This window comes from Ceratotherium simum, chromosome 24, assembly GCF_057802395.1.
Source record: "Ceratotherium simum simum isolate JZ-2026a chromosome 24, ASM5780239v1, whole genome shotgun sequence".
Classification (NCBI taxonomy): domain Eukaryota; kingdom Metazoa; phylum Chordata; class Mammalia; order Perissodactyla; family Rhinocerotidae; genus Ceratotherium; species Ceratotherium simum.
Window position 1 is genome coordinate 6037871 of NC_141923.1, and position 18802 is coordinate 6056672.

General features: G+C 52.3%; 2 protein-coding genes across 8 annotated transcripts in view; one reads left to right on the forward strand and one right to left on the reverse strand.

The window, feature by feature from the left end:
* Window positions 1–12437, reverse strand: part of WDR25 (WD repeat domain 25) — a 141444-nt gene extending 129007 nt beyond the window's left edge. The window contains exons 1-2 of one of the 6 annotated variants that reach the window (XM_014790451.2): window positions 12257–12437; window positions 7823–8675 (exon numbers count right to left, since the gene is read on the reverse strand). In XM_014790451.2, the coding sequence (XP_014645937.1) occupies window positions 7823–8635 (813 nt within the window). In that variant the 5' untranslated portion in view covers window positions 8636–8675; window positions 12257–12437. Of the gene's footprint in view, window positions 1–7822; window positions 8676–10281; window positions 12185–12247 lie in introns of those variants that run through there. The other 5 variants (XM_087447939.1, XM_087447937.1, XM_087447938.1 and 2 more) reach the window with 5 other exon arrangements.
* WARS1 (tryptophanyl-tRNA synthetase 1) overlaps window positions 12401–18802 on the forward strand; it is a 31020-nt gene continuing 24618 nt past the window's right edge. The window contains exons 1-2 of one of the 2 annotated variants that reach the window (XM_087447942.1): window positions 12401–12488; window positions 17863–17988. In XM_087447942.1, coding sequence (XP_087304068.1) covers window positions 17905–17988 — 84 coding nt within the window. In that variant the 5' untranslated portion in view covers window positions 12401–12488; window positions 17863–17904. Of the gene's footprint in view, window positions 12489–13263; window positions 13373–17862; window positions 17989–18802 lie in introns of those variants that run through there. The other variant, XM_014790541.2, reaches the window with a different exon arrangement.

Consider the following 18802-nt stretch of genomic DNA (forward strand, 5'->3'; position numbering starts at 1 on the left):
CAGGCTCTGTTTCCCCCACAGGCATCCAGCAGGCACCCTGCCCTGCCCCGCCCCGGGCACACTCAACTGTTTAAGTTACACGCAGTGAAGTTTTCAAAAAGCAGAAAACACAGCTTGGCTCCTGCCACACTTTCCTTCCCTGACTCCTCCTTCAACTCAAGGTTTCCTGTGTAAGGCACAAGCTGCAACGCCCTTCTGGCAAGCACACGAGAAGTGGGAAATGTCTCATTTCTTGGCCCCAGACCCGTCGCAGCTTTCATACGGAGGAGAGGAGTGTCAAAAAAAACTTCGCTTCCCACGAAGAGAAGGTTCCAGCTCAGGATCTCGAGCTCTTCCCAGAGGCTCGGCAGCCCTGCTGTCGACCAGCCTGAAGCCCCCACTCCCAACCCTGCCTGGGACAGTTCGGAGGACCGTGAACTTTCCCTGGAAGGGAAACTCTCAAAGGAAAGAGAGAGGAGCAAACAGTGTCCAGAGAGGGAAACATCTGAACACTTCCTACGCACGCACGATTTCAGCAAGACTCCAGCTCCGACGGCCACCTGACCTCGCTGTGTGCCCTCAGGCAAGTGTCCTCCTCTCTCTGGGCCTCTGCCAAATGAAGATGGAACCAGATGATCTCTGTGCGTGCACGCATACACACACACACACACGCACGCACACCCATGCGCGCACCACCTATTCTCTCCTCGCCTTCCCCTAATTACCCTCGATGCACTGTTAATGACTCACTCCCCAAATACCAAACGCCCACCACCATAACCCGACCCTCCTCCCCAGCTGTGCGTCTCATTGTCAATTGATTTGCCTCGTGCTTGGAATAAATTGCCAATCATCTGCATAATACTCCACGACTCCTCACTCTACACATCAAATCATTTCTCAATCTCATTTTGTAAAATCCATCAAGAATAATTCTTTCAAAACTGAAATAAACCCTCACTCTGGCACTTGAATCCATAAATTCCTTATCTCTGAATCTGAGATATATTACTTTCTACAAAGCACATCTAAGATACCCTCACATAATCAGATATGCTAACAATGATAAATCAGCGGGATCCTGTAATACATAAAAATGCAAACCCAAACCACCATGGGAATCGTCGCTTCTCCTCGCTCCCCTTATCAGAACCACATGGTTCTGAAGCTGGGACAGAGCTTGGGCACCACTTGGGCGAGGGGATATGCTTTTCCATCCTTTATTCCCAGAGGCAGAAGAGCCGAGTGGGTTTGTTAGCTCTCTTTGCTCAGGCTCTGTAGTCTGACAGCCAGCTTCCCATCTTGCCTCTACCATTCACCAGCTGTGCGACGGTGGACAAATCCCTTAACCTCTCTGTGCCTCAACTTCCTCATCTGCAAAATGGGAATAAGAGCAGCCCTTGCCTCTTAGGCCTGTTGTGAAGATGAGATGGAGTGTTTAGAACTGTGCCCAGCAGGTGGTGATCACTCAGGGACAGTTAGCTCTCTCCATCCTCTCGTCCATATTCAGTCAGAGATCACAGAGCCGGCCAGCAGCACAGTGAGACCCCAATCTGGGTCTTCAGCCTCCAGAACACAGTCCTTTCCTTCAGAGGCACATGGCAAGGGGGCCCAAGACCCAGCTGAGCCTGGCCCGCCCCAGCCAGAGGAAGGTGGTCGCGGCTTCCCTGCCCAAGGACTCATTCTCTGGGTCTCTTCGGGGTGAGATGCTTCTCCAGCACTGGCGGACGCGCAGACGCAAAAACACTCTGTGAACTGGCAAAGCGCTGTGTGATTCATTTTCTTCCATCCCGTTTTCAACGTCATCAGTCTGCAGACACAGACCCAGCCCTCCGACACGCACCTTCACGAAGTTCATGGAAAGGGAGCAGGGAAATGGCTTGGGACAGACAATCTCAAACACTTTTTAAATTTCAAAAGTATCTCAGGAACACTGACATTGAAACTCTTGAAAAACAGGGGTGCACAGACAGGCTATGAAAAGACTCAAACAAAACCAAGAGTTACATTAACTTGGAAGATTCTAGGTGACTTGTCTTTTCTCTAATTGTTTTTAACTCATCAGCACAGGTGCAGGGGAGTTGGGAGCGTCTCCTCAGCCCCTCCTGTGTGCCAGGCACCAGGCTTGCAGCTTCTCATTTCTTCTCCACAGCAACGACCCTCACAGGTAGCCATTATCCCCATTTTACCAATTGGAAAACTGGGGGATCAGAGAGGCTAAGTGCTTTTCCCAAAGTCACACAGCTACCCAGCAGCAGATACGGAACAGGAACCCAGGAGTCTCATACAGCAACGGCACTGAAGGTTTGCCGATCTATCCAGGTTCCACTCACCACTCAAAGACTTTAGCTAAGGCCTGGATGTAAATCAAAGCCCATTTTAACTGCATTAAGGCAGCAAAAAAGACAGCATTAACGTATAGCCACGTTAACTGCAGTACTATTTTAAAAACGAAAGCAGGAAATAATAGGAAACAACATGGAGATGACAAAGCAAAGTCTAGAATTTGAGACAGTCATAAAAATATGGTTGGGGAAAGTTTTTAACATGGTAGAAAAACGCCCCTTACAAACAATATGAAAGATGGAGCAGAATCGAAACTGCACCTCCCCTGCAGCGTGAGCCACTTCTGTAAACGACCGGGATGCAGCGGTCCAGACCAGGAGGGGTCCCCAGGGGTAACGAGCTGCCGACTCAGGATTAGGATTATCAACGACTTCTGTTTTCACCTTCATACTATATTTTTCTGCATCTTCAATGTTTTTCACAATAAGCATCTATTACATTCATGATCAAAAATGAAAAACTGTTTTTAAAGTATTTTAAGGAAGCTCGTTATTGAAAGAACTCTTGGGGGCCGGCCCGGTGGCGCAAGCGGTTAAGTGCGCGCGCTCCGCTGCGGCGGCCCGGGGTTCGCTGGTTCGGATCCCGGGCGCGCACCGACGCACTGCTTGGCAAGCCATGCTGTGGCGGCGTCCCATATAAAGTGGAGGAAGATGGGCACAGATGTTAGCCCAGGGCCGTCTTCCTCAGCAAAAAAAGAGGAGGATTGGCGGATGTTAGCACAGGGCTGACCTCCTCACAAAAAAAAAAAAAGAAAGAAAGAACTCTTGGAGCAAATCATCTTGTAAAGCAAATAAACAACACCTAATTCACACATTTTATTTAAAATCTTCCTGTGTCTCAGAACGCCGGATTTTCCTACATGGACATCAGGTCCCTGGAAGCGAGAAACATGCCATATGGGTTTGGGAAGCCTCTTGGGGCCTGGCAGGGGGCTCTGCACACAGGGCCAACGAGAGGGGCTGACTGTGTTTGGTTAAAGCAGACAATGTTTGTGCTTTTTCCTTCAAAAACGGCCTCAAAGTCTGAATTTCATCTTTTTGTGCAGTGGGTATTCAAACGTATTGAGCCAAATGAGGACACGGGGAAATGAAAAGAGTATAGAAAAGGGTATTCGTGCTGGGATTATAATTATGAAAAACAGACGCACGCCGCAGACGGGGGCAGGAAGGGATCATCGGGAAAGAAAACAGAGCATCGGGGCGGAATTATGAGTCATTGTTTTAGTTTACTTAATTTCTCTAGCTGTAAATTTTTCAAAACTAATATAAGCATATTTTACAGCTCACAGAACATTTAGAACATATTAAAATAAGTATCTTTCTACCATAATGTGCCCAATTGAAATTTATGAATTCCAAGCTACATTTTAAGGAGATGAAGGAGCTGGCACTCCACGTTCTTTAGATTTATCAGATGGATTGTGTTGTTTTTCTCCTGAGCAGAAAAGAAATCATATTTCAGTAAATGTTACCTTGAATCAAGGATTCTTCCACATTCTAGAAGCTGGGTGAGCTGCTTATGTGAAGTCTTACTGTGCCCCCTAGTGGCGAAAAGGATTAATGCATTTAAAAACAATCCTTTCCCAAAGACTGGAAATAAAATCCAAAAAATTTTTTTAATCTTTATTTACCACTTAACATGTACAAAACTTTGTGGCAGCTGCTACAGAGACTATAAAAATGGATCTGGCACTGTTCCCATGCTCAAGAAGCTTAAAATCTACAAGGCAGAGCAGATACGGTCATATGGGTAGGCAGCTAGAACGAGGCGCCACCACACGGTAAGGAGGGGAGAAAATTCCTGGGGAGAGCAAGAACGCAAACACACAGTAAGTGCCTACCACCACACTAGGTAATTCATATCCCATATTATTTATTTTTCACAAAAACCCAGCAAGGCATACATAATTATCTCCACTTTACACATACTGGTTGAGGCTCAGAGAAGTTAAGTAACTTGCCTGAGATCACACAGCCAGTCATGGGCAGAAGGAGGATTCAAACAGAAGTCCTGTGACCCCAGCCCCCAAGCTCTTCCCTCCTTCTTGATCCAGTGGGGGGAAAGAAGGTACTCTGGCAGACTTTAACCAAAAGACACAGAGAAAGGCACCCTAGGAAGGGAGCACAGAGTTGGGGGCTGTCCTGTCCCACCAACCTCTTCTAGGTCATTCCCCACTGCACCCACCATCTGCTCTCCACCCAGGACGGGGCTGCAGCAAGCTGGGAATCCTGCCTGTGCCCATGGCCCTGTCCCCACTCCAGACTCAGGGTCCAGACAATGCCCCCACTGCCCCCTCCATCTCATCCCAGATCACAAGGCCCCCAAGATCTACGACGCCGCCCACCCTCTGGCAACAGGGAGGGAAAAGAACACCATCCTGCCTGGGGCTGCCAGCTGCCCTCCAGGCCACACACGGACCTGAGGACCCTGCACGTCTCCAGCCTCAGCCAGGACTTTCCTCCCCAGCTTCCGGCCCGGCGCCCCTCTAGTCCACAATCCATCATCTTCCCATCCTGGCTCCTCTGGCCCCTGCCACACATTCTTCACACCGAAAAGTTGCTCAAAGTCAATTTGCCCAAAACCAATTTGCCAAATAACTCTCTGTCAAATATCTTAAAGCAGAGGGGACCCTCGCCCAACCGTCTGCATCTACAGCTTATAAAAGCCCTGATTTTGAAGACACCGCAGTGAGAAGAGGGTGAGGAGATGCCGACCCCAGCAGCCAGGACAGCAGCCATGCTCTGCCCCTGGGGCCACCTCCAACGCCACCCCTGCAGCCTCGCCATGAGGGATGGACAGTGCAGTGGACAGGGCTCCCTGCAGGGTGCCAGGCCTGCAGCGCACACAACCTCCTGGGAACGGGCAGCAGGCACAGCAGCTGCGCCCAGCCCCGCCCAGGCCATCCCCACAGCAAATGGCCCTGGCCCCAGATCTCAGTGACTCGCCCCAGCCCTAGGAAGGGCTTTCCTACCGTGGTCCCCGCTCCTGAGCGCTTTTGCAGCCTAAGCTGGGCCAGCTGCGCCCTCTTCTGGTCATGAGGTGTCACAGCTAGTTGGCTGCTTGGGGTCCCTCAATGGGAGCCTCCCGTACCCCCAGTGCAGCGCCTGGCACACTCATCTACCCCACACGGGGCTCCACGACTGAACAAACACAACCCCAGATCAGTGGCTTCACTCAGACGCTCTCCATTCAAAAACTATCGTGGGGATGCCTCTGCTTAGGAAATCTAAACTTCCCAGGAGAAAGGGACCGAGCAGGGCCACAGAGCACCGCACTGAGGCCAGTGCAGACTAGTCCCCACGGGGCTGCCCCTCACTGTCAGGGGACACGGCCCCACAGGTGAGCGGGCAGCGGGCAGCCACCAGGACCCACCTGCTGCCCCCACATCCCTCCACCGCTCTCTGCCCACAGCCACCTAGCCTCCTCCTCAAGCCGGTGCCGCCAACGTCTGCCAGACCGCCCCCTCCCTCCAGGGTCCTAGAAAGGGGCCACCCTAAAGTGGGCCCAGTGGCCCACTGTAACCACACTACCCTCCACAAGACTCCCCGTGCCTGCATTAGACGGGGTGTTTCAGGCCCACAGCGCATGGGCACTCGTCCCACCCGCGAAGCCCCAGCCACAGGTCTCATAAGCTTGTTTTATCAGAGAAACAGGCTTAGACAGGTCAAGTGCCCTGCAATGGTCACCAAGCTGCTGGGGACAGAGGCGCACCCCAAGCCCAGATCACTCTAACTCCAGCCCACAGCCGGGGCCAGCCAGACACCGCCCATCTCCACACGGGCCCTACACATGCCCACCAGAAACCCTGCGGATGGGCTCCCGACCAAAGGGACAAGCACCCACGGTCCTCCGTGGGCGCAGACTCTCGGGAAGGAGAGCTGGGAAGCCCCAGGACCGAGGGGTAGACGCAAGCACGTCACAATGCACAGCAGGGAGGCCAGAAGCCTCCTGGGCAGACTTCCGAGCCCCCAGCCTCGCAGGAAGAGCCCCGAAGACCTGCCTATAAATCCCTGGGTCCCAACTGAAGACAGAACGTGACACTGTCCCCACAGGACTCCACTAGCCTCGCCAGAAAGAAGAGACAAGTCATTTCATGACTCACAGGGGCCACATAAGATGACACCCAGTGATTCAGCCCATTTCAAGACTTCCCTGTACTTGGGCTTTCTGTCTTGATTTCAGAAGATGCCCCCTAGGAAAAAAGCTCAAAACATAACTTGCAAGTACAATGTCCTGGGCAGGTTGGTTCCAGAACTCTGAGGAAGACAGAGGGAAGAAGCCAACATCATTGAGCGCCGATGGGGTACCTAGCTCTGTGCCAGGGGCTTTGTAAGTGTCTGTTTCACATGCTTACATGCAATCGCGCTCCATACAGATGAGACACCAGTCTCGGAGCGGGCAGCTAGGCCAGTGACCAGCCGCTCCATTCGAAGCCACGTCCCTCCAAGTCCAAAGCCATTTTCTTTCCAGGAAGCTTTTGTTCAGCTCGCATTTGTTTGGCACCTACTATGTATCACTGCTTTGCTAGGAGCCAAGGACAGTGAGGAGGAGGGAAACAGAGCACAGCCCAGTGGGGCTGCAGACAGGTCACCGGCAGGTGCGACACACCTGTTACACTACACACTTGTACATGGGGACTGCTCGCCGCCAGTCTGCATTACTTCAGGAGCTTTTAAAATAAATAAATAACAATTCTGTGTAAACTGAAGTCCCCAGCAGGGCATCGCAGACCTCGCTGGTCTGGCCCCTGCCTAATTCCCCAGCATAGGGCCCTCACCCCTCGTCGGGCCCCTCAATGTCTCCTGTGCTTACAGCCAAGCACGCCCTTCCGTCCCCCCACCCCCTTCACTGAGCGACCCTTCCCCTCCTCCTGGAAGCTGTCCCCAAGCCCTCCCAGGCCGGGCTGCTGTCCCTCCCACTGGGTTCCCAGACACTTGTGTGTCCTGCTGTGGTCCCGCCCTCACAGCCCTGAGCCCAGGGTTGTTGGTGACTCCCCACTTGTCCATCCCCTTCCACACCATGCACGCCCTGAAGCCAGGGGCCAGGTCTGTCTCCCTCTGCACCCCCCGCACTGGCCCGGCGCCTGGCACAGAGCTGGCATCACTCAACACTCAACGCGGGTCACAGAGGGCGTCCCTGAGTGCCCGGGGCTCAGTCCCGGGCCTGCTTTCTTCTCCCTCCGATGGCTCTCGCTCAGCAACCTCGTCCGCCCAGGCCTTCAGAGTGTCTGGACGTCCTCAGCGCCCCCACGAGGGATAAGGACTAGCATCCTCTGGTGGCCTGGCCAAGGGGGGAGGGGGCGGATGGGGCAGAATGGACCAACTATCCAGGGTGGACCCTGAGAACCTGCTCCTGAATGTAACAAGGAGAATCACAGAAATTCCCAAAAAGAAACGGCCAGCCTTAACCGCCCCCACCTCACTGTTTCGAAGAATAAAACATCCCAGCAGTTCCTTCCTAAGAGCATCTGAAAAGAGCATTTGCACTCAAGTCTCACCTTGAAGGTTTTGTCCATAGAAGCCGAGAGAAGCATGTGGCTTCTCGACAAGACTGGACACCACTGGACGCTGTTGACCGGGCCCCTGTGGCCTCTCAGGTGGAACAGCACACCCCTGGGCATCTTGGCTGCTTTATACTGACCGTCCAGATGCGGCTGAATCAACTCAGACACTCGGGGGGCCACAGGGAGACGGGCCTGGGCGGGCGCTCGCCGGGCGGAGGGGCCCTGGGGCTGCACGTCTGTACTCTTGTCTGTCTCTGCGCTTGATGCTTGCAGCTGCCTCAGCCTTTTCGGGGTGTAGGGGACGACACAGTCCTCACGCCTTTTCCTCTGCAGGGAGCTGCCGTTTGTCCCTGGGCTTCCACATTTGCTTTGGGCACAGAAAGACGGCTCGGGGGAGTCCCCAGGTCCCCAGGCGGGTGTCACCTGTCTAAAGCGGGCAGCCGCCAGAGGCATGTGGTTGGCCGGAGTGTGACTGGTCCACAGGGAAGGCCGAGGAGGCTCACTTGTGGGGAAGGTGACTTCAGGCTCTGCCCTGGGCCACTGCAGCCTCTGGCTGGGGCAAGACCCTGGGTCCCTTCTCCAGAGCCGAACCAGAGGGAGACGACGGCCGGCCGGGTCTTCATAAGAACCGGGCTCTGTGGGGAGGGCTCCCCCTTCCGTCACGTCCAGGATGCCCGACACAAAATCCTGCCCGCAAGGCCTGACCATATCGCAAGTGTCTCTCATCTGGCTGGCTGCATCAGGACTTCCCGCAGGCTCCGTCTCAGCCTCTGAGTCTGAGTCATCATAAGCCACCAACGAAGCCATTGAGGACACAGTTTCTTGCTGTCCTTCGAGGGCAAACGACCTAAGACCCAACAAAGTCAAGTGTCAGAAAACTTGCATGGAAGCATATCTACCACCACATGTACTTAAAAGAAAACAAGGGGCTGGCCCGGCGGCGCAAGTGGTTAAGGGCACGCGCTCCGCTGCGGCGGCCCGGGGTTCGCTGCTTCGGATCCCAGGTGCGCACCGACACACTGCTTGGCAAGCCATGCTGTGGCAGCGTCCCATATAAAGTGGAGGAAGATGGGCACAGATGTTAGCCCAGGGCCAGTCTTCCTCGGCAAAAAAAGAGGACGATTGGCAGATATTAGCACAGGGCTGATCTCCTCACAAAAAAAAAACAAAGAAAGAAACAAGCCACCTAGCAGATCCAGGACCTAAAAACCTCTGAGAATAAACACATACAAAATGAGGGCTTTTCTATACACCAGGCATAATTAGTTAGAAGATATAATTTTTTTAATTTTTTTTTTTTTTTTTCACTGAGGAGGATTGTCCCTGAGCTAACATCTGTGCCAGTCTTCCTCTATTTTGTATGTGGGTCGCCACCACAGCATGGCTGTCAACGAGTGGTATAGGTCCGTGCCCGGGAACCGAACCCACAAACCCAGGCCGCTGAAGTGAAACATGCCAAACTCAACCACTAGGCCACGGGGCCAGCCCCTAGAAGATGTAATTTTTAAAAATGAAGACTGTGGAATATTTGGGAATAAATTTAACAAAAAAATCAGCAAGATCTACATGAAAAAAACTACGACTTTACTGAAAGACCTAAAAGAGGACCTGACTAAATGGAGACACGATGCCTGGCCAGAAAGACTTGGGATTTTAAAGGTGCCTTTCGGAAGGCCAATTCAGGCAGCATCTATTACAAATGTAAACACACGTAGTTTTTACTGCAATAACCACACTTTAGAACTCTATCCTACACAAATACTAGCATATGTTTGCAAAGATAGATGTATAAAGAGAGCTGGCAGCGCTGTTTATCAGCAATGAATGAGAAGAACATACACTCGTCAACATGAATGAGAGTAGGGCTGGAAATATGGAAACGGACAGACGTCCAGACCCCGGTGGGAAAAGCACACTGCCCTCAACCTCGTCCTCCTGCTTGTGCTGCCGTCCTTCCTTCTGTTCTCTCGGCCTAGAACACTCTTCACCCAGCCATCTCATCTGAATTGTAGGCCAGCTGGGGAGCCCCACCTACAGCACCAGGCCGAGGTGCCTGAGCCACCATCAGTCCACCCTTCTGAGGGTGTGATCCAAATCCCCCAGTTTCCCTTCACAGACTCACACAGCAGGGAACGTCCCCTTTCTAGAACCATCATACATGATAAACTGTCGCCAACTAGTTTCTAGGAGAAGTACTTCAGTCTGGAGTTCAATTCTGTGCTGTTAACACGATGTACGCTGGAGAGGAAATCAAGGATGCTGGACACGTCCGGGACAGCAGAGGGCGCAGTGGAGCAGCACTGACAGCTCAGGCAACAGACCAACCTCCCAGATCACCCCTGTGCCCGACCTTGATACACCACGCTCAGCATCTCCTCCCCACCCCTCAGGTGGGGTAAGGGCAGCGCCAGAAGCTTCCCTCTGCCATTCCAGGCAGCCTGTCTATCACCCACCTCTTCCCCTGGACAGCGGGTTTCATGTCCCCTGTTAACACGATGTACGCTCGAGAGGAAATCAAGGATGCTGGACACGTCCGGGACAGCAGAGGGCGCGGTGGAGCAGCACTGACAGCTCAGGCAACAGACCAACCTCCGAGATCACCCCTGTGCCCGACCTTGATACACCACGCTCAGCATCTCCTCCCCACCCCTCAGGTGGGGTAAGGGCAGCGCCAGAAGCTTCCCTCTGCCACTCCAGGCAGCCTGTCTATCACCCACCTCTTCCCCTGGACAGCGGGTTTCATGTCCCCTGGAATCAACCAGCCCACCCCCTCCACGCCTTTCCCCCTAAGGGCGCCACTCGCCTGACAGGCTCCACTGCCAACCAGTTAGGTCACCATCAACAATCATCTGTAGTCCGCCTCCTCCGCAAACCCCACCTTCACCTGCAGCCCAATCCAGGCAGGTAACGCCTTCCACACACAAAACCATCGTCTAAATGAAACCCCATAGGGCCAGCCCATCTCAAATGGAGCTAATACAATATAACAGACTAGTTACGAACTAATGAACTGTGCACCGCGAAGGAGCTGGCATTTCTGTTCTCTGAATACTTAGCCTGGTCCTGAGGCCCTCCCTGATCAGGCATCTCACCTGTCTCAACTCCTGTGTACAGCATCCCACTCCTCCCGTCAAAGGGAACCCAGTGGGTTCCACCACCAGAGCCTTCTTCAGCCAGGAGGACGGATTCCTACCCACTCGTCATCCACAGAGGTCGACTCACAGGAGAGGCCAACGGCCAGAACTAAAGACCAAGTCTATGGCAAAAGATCCCAGAGTAGGGGGCTTGGGGCCCATGAGCCCCACTTCCTAACCAGGCAGGGCAGCAAGGACTGAATGAATGCCAGAGGATGGGCAGTAGGGCTCCCGTACCATCTGCTTCACGTACATTTTGTTCATTCGCTCAACAAACATTGATGGAGCATGGGCTACTCGCCAGGCCCCACACGAGACATCAGGAAACCAGCAGCGAGCAAGACAGTCAAGGATGCCCTGGGCTCACGGTGCTCACAGGCCAGCGGGGAGAGACAGACCAGAGTCAAGTGAGATCGAGGGCGTCAGGTGGTGAGAAATTCTAGGGAGAAAGGTAAGACAGAGAAGGAGAGCAGGGCGGCGGAGGCCGAGTCAGGGCTGAGGCAGAAGGCGACACCTGAGTGACGCTCTGGAGGTGAGGGAGCGGCGGTGGTGAGCAGCACTGAAGACAGAACCAAGAAAACGCATCCAATAGGGTAAGAGAGGAGGCAAAGACGACTCAAGGAAAACAGGCAAAAATGAGGAAGACTGGGAGCCACCGAAAACAGCATAAACTTCAGGAAAAAGGCGTTTGCTGCCTTCTATGTTTCTAAAAGGAGACTTTCTTCCTGGAAGGAGGGGGTGATTAAGAGAGAGAGGTACCGCTAGAAGGAAAGGTACGGTCATTGGAGAAATGCGGCTACGGGAGAGGGGGCGGCATTGACGGTCACTAGCATGTCAGCCCCACCAGGGCAGGATTTTCTGTGTTTTGATCACTGTTTGATCCCCAGCATCTAGAAATATTTGTAAAAAGCAACCTCGTGGGAGGGGGGCACAGAAATAGGGTCTTCTCATTCAACAAACATCTCCTGATTACCTACTGTGTGCCAAGCCTTATGTCGTATCTGGTGTGGCCAGAGATTAAACACAAAACACGGATCCTGCGCCGGAGGCCACAGACTGATGAAGGCAGCAAACAAGATACGAGCAGAGATGGGTTTTGAAGGATGAATAGGAGTTAGCCGAGCTGTCAAGAGTGAGAGGTAAGGATGGTCCAGGGCACTGCGCGCTCGCAGGGAACCGGAGATGGAGGACAGGCGAGCGGCGGGGAAAGGCCGGCGCCGAGGGGCTCGGAGCTCTGCAGCCGCTGCCAGGTCCCGGGCCCTCCCGCCCCCGGCCCGCCGCTCACCACACGCACCGGAAGCGCTCGGTTCTCCCGCAGGCGTGCCGGCCTGCACTCTACCGCCCAGTCGGGTTCCGCCGGCGCCGGAGGCGCCAACCAATCAGCGGCGGCCTCCGCCCCGCCCCCGCGCGGCCAGCCAATGAGGGCGCAGCAGGGCCGGAAGTTGTTCCGGCCGGACGGCGTTTCCACGGACGCCCGGGGGAGCCCCCGTGGGTGAGCCGCTTGGTCCACGGGCCGGGCCTGGCTGGTAAGTGGTGGGGTCGGGGAGGAAGCGGGGCGGCAGGGGTGGTGTCGTGACCTGGCCCCTCCGGAGCGGCGCGCACGCCGCCCGCGGTATCCTCCTCCGAGCCCGGGCCGCTGCGCGCCGCGGTCCGGCCCCACGAGGGCCTCCGCCCGGCGCCCCTCGCCCTTCCTCCCGCCCGCGCCGACCCTCGTCCTCTCCCAGCCCTGCCCTTCCCCAGCGGGAGCGGCCCCGCCCCGACGAGGGTCTGCCGCGTGCCCGCAGTGCCGCGCGTAGCCCCCACGTGAGTCTAGGCTTCCTTATGCCGGTTTCACACACGAGGAAGCCAAAGATGAGGCGGAGGTAGCGTGGTCGCCCGAGCTGGGATTGAAGCCCAGGTCCGTTTGACCTCGGCGCTCATCCTTCTCCCCCTGCAGTGCCCCGCCCCGGTGGCCACACCCGCGGGGGCTTTACAGCCCTCCCCTCCCCTCGCCTCCCCTCCGACCACACAGGACAGGCTCCTGCTGATGCCGAGGGTGGGGAATGGGAAGAGGGCGGGGAGGGTAGAGGGAGGCCGGGCTGCGGTATGCGGTGGCTGATGCAACGACCCCGTAACACCTCGGTTCTCAGGAGGGTTGGTCCCCACCCCTGATTGAACGGAGTCAAAGGGGCTGGTCAGGAGACTCAAGTATTTCTGAGAAAGGGGATGGTTTCTAAGAAACTCCTCCCTTCAAGTAGCTGAAGGGTGGGGTAAACAGGGGGGAAAAAGAGGTTTTTTTCTAAAAAGGAAACTGAAAGAAAGAGGGGGAGGCTATTAAAGCGTCTGGCTGCACAGGGCAATCTCAGCCACGCAACTGCCCGGCAGGACCAGTGGCCACCTCTGCCCCTCTGCAGTGTCTCCTACGACCTGGGTATGTATTGCCGTCTGTGCCAGACTTAGAGCTTGTTGGTATTTTTAACCTTGGCTCAGATGATGAGGGGTTGCCTCTCTTAGGCTCAGGGTGTGGTGCATTTGATTTCATCCAATTGACTCCAGGTTCAGGTGATTCACGGCTTCCATAGGGACCAGAGATGAGGGTGAGCAGTTGCCTGCTGGATTCATAGCTTGACTCTCAGCACCTTCCTGTTGACTGTCAGATTTTTCACTGATGAAGCCTCCTTAAATAGTCAACATCCAAACTTATTAGCCTTCTCGTTGTGGTACCCAAAAATATCTTATGCCTGGCTTCATATAAATTAATGTCTTCTTTGCCTTTTAAGATAATGTGCATTTTATTATTTAGAGGGAAAAATAACCTTTCCTCTTGGGTTTAAAAAAGAAAAAGTGAACATAATCTGTTCCAAGATTTGAAGTGTTAGTGAACTCCTTGCTCTAAAGAAGTCATTTTCTCGTGCTCTGGGAACTTGACGAGTTCACCCCAGAGGTGAACCAGGATGTGAAGGATGGTATCCCACCTCCTGGTGGATTCCAGAAACTCCTGGGGCACCTGCTCTTCCTAGCTGCTCCAGCATCGGCTATCTGGATACCACTCTTCCCCTAAATTGCAGAATCAGTGTATTCTGATCTTACCTGTGAGTTGATTTCATTATGGCCCAAGTCATTGTTGTGTTCTTCTGTTAAACAGTTCTGTAATTCTTTCCATTTCTCATCCCAAAACTGTTCCCAGTTTCTTCAAATGCTTGTTATGCTCCTCCAGAACAGTGGAACCTTTCAAAATGAGCCTGATTCAAGTTCTTGAAAAAGTGAAATTGAGAATTAAGAGCCTTTTAGCTTTCTCTTTCTCTTTAGTTGTGCTCTTTATACTCCCAGAACTTTTTTTAGAGGAGATAATAGATTACTTCACAGATTATAGCTTCATTTGTTTGTTTTAGATTGTAGTATTTGTTAAGTAGATACAGCAACTTTCCTTAACAAAGATTCAAAGCCCTATTTACAGTGTATGTGGTAACTTGCCGACGTTGGTGCAAGCTATTGAGGTAATTTCAGAGGTTCTGAACTCTAGGTTAAACCTCTGAAGTTAAACTTAGTCCTAAAAGTTATTTAACAAAGAAATAAAGGAGGATGTTGACTAGATGGGAGAAAAACAGAGAACATGCATACAAGAAACGGGGGTGAAGTGGATAGATGCGTGAAATGGGAGAGATGATAGTTCTGTTCTCCTTGTCTCTAATCTCTCCCGGAGTACTCACTCAGGGAAGTTGCATCATACACACAAGATTTGTAGTGTGGTTGATTCCCACACAATAAGCGTGTGCCTCGTGATCCTGAGAGCAGAGAGACCTCGTCTACTGTTCCCTCAGTTGGATTTAGTTCCCGTGTGCCTCTTCTTAAACGGGATTCTAATATTTAAAGATAAATATTTTTTCCTACAACATGGACCCAAAATGCAGGTCCAGTTCGTCTAGCTGATCCTCCGCAGCTATCTGCGCCATTGCAGGGGGAGATTGGCTGTCTGGGGCTCGCCCAGTCATTGACCTGGCACTTTCCCTAGGAATTTCTAAGGGTAATTTTAATCTGGACTTGATTTTGGTACTACTCACAGATTTCAGCACCTTACTGTGCCGCCTGCTGCCCTCTGTACAAGACACCACATTTTCGGAAGGACGGGGAAACCAAAGGGAGTTCCAAAAAGAGTGACTGGAATGGTGGGCAGATGTTAGCAATGGGTGAAGACACCAGCTTGGGGATGTGAGACCTGGAGAAGATGCCGTGAGATCCACCAGGCTCTTCCCAAGTCGCAAGAGGCTCAGCACAGTGTCAGGATATTAAACAGGAGGCTGTCTAAGTCCAGGTGGGGGAAATCTGCCTTCAACAGGAATAAGCACTTAGAAAGATATTCTAAGAGGATATAAACCTTAGAGGAAAATTGAACTTATGAGATTTATTCATTCAGTAAATGTTCGATGACGAGCTACTGTGGGCAAGGTACTAGAAGCATGTGAAAGAATAAAACCCAGTGCTTGCTTTCGCTGTCTAGTGGAGAAGACAAATAACTAAATGCAGTGTGAGCACCCTAATAAAGCTACTAATGGGATGCTCGGGGATCACCGAGGACAGGGTGACCAATTGGCCCCAGAGGTCCAGGGGTCGGGAAAGGCTGCAAAGAGGAGCTGGGGTTTGAATTAGTAAGACAGCCGGCAGTGTGCAGGCAGAGGAGAGTGTAAGCCATTGGGGCAGAGGGAGTAGCTGGAACTCTGAGACAGCACATGATCGAGGGTCGCTTTGGCGGCACATCCTGGCTTAGCTACTCTGGCGGTATAACCTCAGAAGTTTGCTCTAACCTCCCGAGCCAGCAGCGTCTCGTCTGCTAATGCAGAGCGCATGCTGTAACACCCAGCTTTGAAAGTTGGGAGAATCTGGAATCATGTGTAAAGTATCTGAATGTAATGTTTGATCATTCATGGCTAGAAGTATTTCATCACTTGGATTAATTGATGTGGACCTGAGTGTTTCTCTCCTCAGCACTAGTGAGAAGGCTCTTCTGCATTCCTTCTCTTCTCCCTAAACTGTGAGCTTCGTTATCTTGAGTCAGTTATCACAGCTTCCCCTTCTGAGAACTGAAGTGGTTGTCAGCAAGGAGGGAAAGGAGGCTGGCTGCTATCCCATCCTGGTTTCTGCATTATGGTTTCATTGAGTTGTATAAAGATTAGTTCCGTTTAGATTTTCATGCTTTTTAAACAAATATTTAACAAATGGATAAATAAAAATAAATTACTCTTCAAATTTGTGTGTTTGGTTCATAGAGTTACTAGAAAAAGATTTTAAATGATTAAAAAAACAAAATAGTCTTTTATGAACCCTCTCCTGTGGGGCTGATGCTGTGCTAGACTGTGGAGCCACCTGCACCGTCTGCGCGACCCGTGCTCGTGAGTGTTCTGGTGGTTATCCCCATTTTACAGTCAAGGCTGGGGCCCGTTACAGTTAAATGACCTGTCGGTAATATTGGAGAGTGTGGGTTCTAGGGTCACTCTGCTTGAGTTTGTATCCCGTCTCTACCACTCACTTGCTGGGTTATCTTGGGCAAGTATTTTTTTTGTTTTTTGTGGGGTTTTTTTTTTTGTGAGCAAGATCAGCCCTGAGCTAACATCCATGCCAGTCCTCCTCTTTTTGCTGAGGAAGATTGGCCCTGAGCTAATATCCGTGCCCATCTTCCTCCACTTTATATGGGACACCACCACAGCATGGCCTGACACGCAGTGCGTCGGTGTGCGCCCGGGATCCGAACCTGGGCCGCCAGCAGTGGAGCGCACGCGCTTAACTGCTACACCACGGGGCCGGCCTGCTTGTGCAAGTTTTTTAACCTCTATGTGCCTCAGTTTACTCATCTATGGAACGGAGATAAATCTGTCTCATAGGATTGCTGTAAGGCTTAAGCGAGTTGATGTGCGTAAGGTGCTTAGAACAACAGCAAGTACAGAAGTGCTGGGCATGAGCTGCTCTGGCAGAGCCTCATTGTCATCGTCATGCTCATCCTGCTCACGGTGAGGAAGCAAGTTACAGGTGGAGCTGGAGTTCAGGAACCCTCAGAAACAATACCTGTAGTGGTGTGTCTTTATGTCTTTATACTTGACAAAATCCTGCCATGGCCTCTTTTCTCCTTTCTTCTCGTAACAGCCCTTGAGGTAGGTGAAGAGGTTCCTGAAGGCGGCCCTTTGTAGATGAGGAAGCTGACCCTCAGAAAGAGGAAGCGACTGCTCCAGGCAGGCGCTGATGGTGGCCAGTCACTGCCCCCCGGGCAGCATCAGGTGGCCTGCCCTGTGCCCCGCCCTTTTCAAGGTTAATGGTAAATAATGAGTAATAGAAGGTGCAGGTACACCTTCTTCAAAGGTTTGCAGTGAAATAAGGCAGCATGTGGAACGGGCAGGCTATATATAGTTCTTACTTCGTTTGGAACCCAGGACAGATAAGACCCTGCCCTCCACCCCAGACCTCCCTTTGTCTGAGGACAGAGCAGCTGGCCTGCAGAGGAAGTCATTCGCTCAACAGTGCGTTATGGCTGCAGAGGTCTGGGAAGTCGTCCCCAGTACAATTAAGATAAAGAGTAAATAGCAATTGCCAAATGATTTTAGCTGTGGTGGCCTTAGGTTTATGAAAGCACTTTGGTCTTTTCTCCCTACCAAACCTGCATCCTTCCTGTGTCCCGGCCCTGGGTGAGGCCCAGGGACAAATCAGCAGCTGTGCACTGGGTGTTGGTTGGGAGGGCTCCTCCCCCGCAGTCCTCAAGTGCACAAATCATCGATTCCTGGAGTCCTCACCATTGGCATATGTTCTTCCTTTTCCTATTACCCAAAATTTCTGCTTGTATTTCTATTAATGTAGTATCTATTATAACTCACCTCCAACCGTTCTGAAAAGAAGGACTAGATACAGGTGTGTTGCTCTCTCTCTCCTCCCCTGCAGTTCTGTCTGGACCGCTGAGCAAGGCCGCCAGCACCCAGGGAAATGGCCTCCCGAATGGAACTGTCCAGCAGCATAGTTGCTCAAGAGGAGCTGGTGAAAACCCTCAAAGCTGAGAAGGCGTCAATGGTATGCAGTTTGCTGGGTTCTCCACACGTGCATCTGAGCCATGCCTGCGGGGTCACGTCACCTGGGAGCAGACTGTTCCCAGAATCAGTCCCCTCAGTAACTGAGGCATTTTGGCTGTGATTTTACATTTATTTTCTCCTCTATGAACATTATTGATGCATGTGGTCTACAGAAGAGCCACTGTGAAATACAGCCGTCATCCACCCACCTCCCCCTGCCCTACTTCCTGCTCCCCATGTCCTGCTCTCAGAAACAAATATTTTCAATTCTTTTAGCTGATTCTTTTGATCAGTACCCCCCATATCTCTAAAACTCATGCTTATGATGTTGCTCCTTGTTGATTTTCAAGGGGCTTTTGTTTGGGGCTTTCACTGTGAAAGAGAGGAATTGGCCCTTTCATAAACACTTCCTGTCCCTCCAGTCTCCCGATCCGTGTCGCAGTTCTCGTTCGGTCAGCATTAGCCTGGACATTCTTCTGACCACATAAACGCTACTCACAGCTGACCCATTGAGTGTAACATGAGTGCTTTTCCTTTCCTGCCCAACTTTGTTTTCCCTGGAGTTGATATTTGTCTTAGTTTCTTTTTGCTTGGCTTTTGTGTGTCCTATGATAATGGATCTCCAAGCTCTCCCCCACTTGGGTGAATCCCCTCTCAAGGCACCCACGTCAAGCAGTCTGTCGAGTTTGTCTTCTTGAAGAGGTCTCTCCTTCTGCCTTCTTTGCTCTGGACTGGTGACTCGCCTCCCACACTGCCCATCGTAGGACCTTCTCTCTCTGTCCACCTCTCTGTTGGGTCCTGTTTCCTGACCTGGG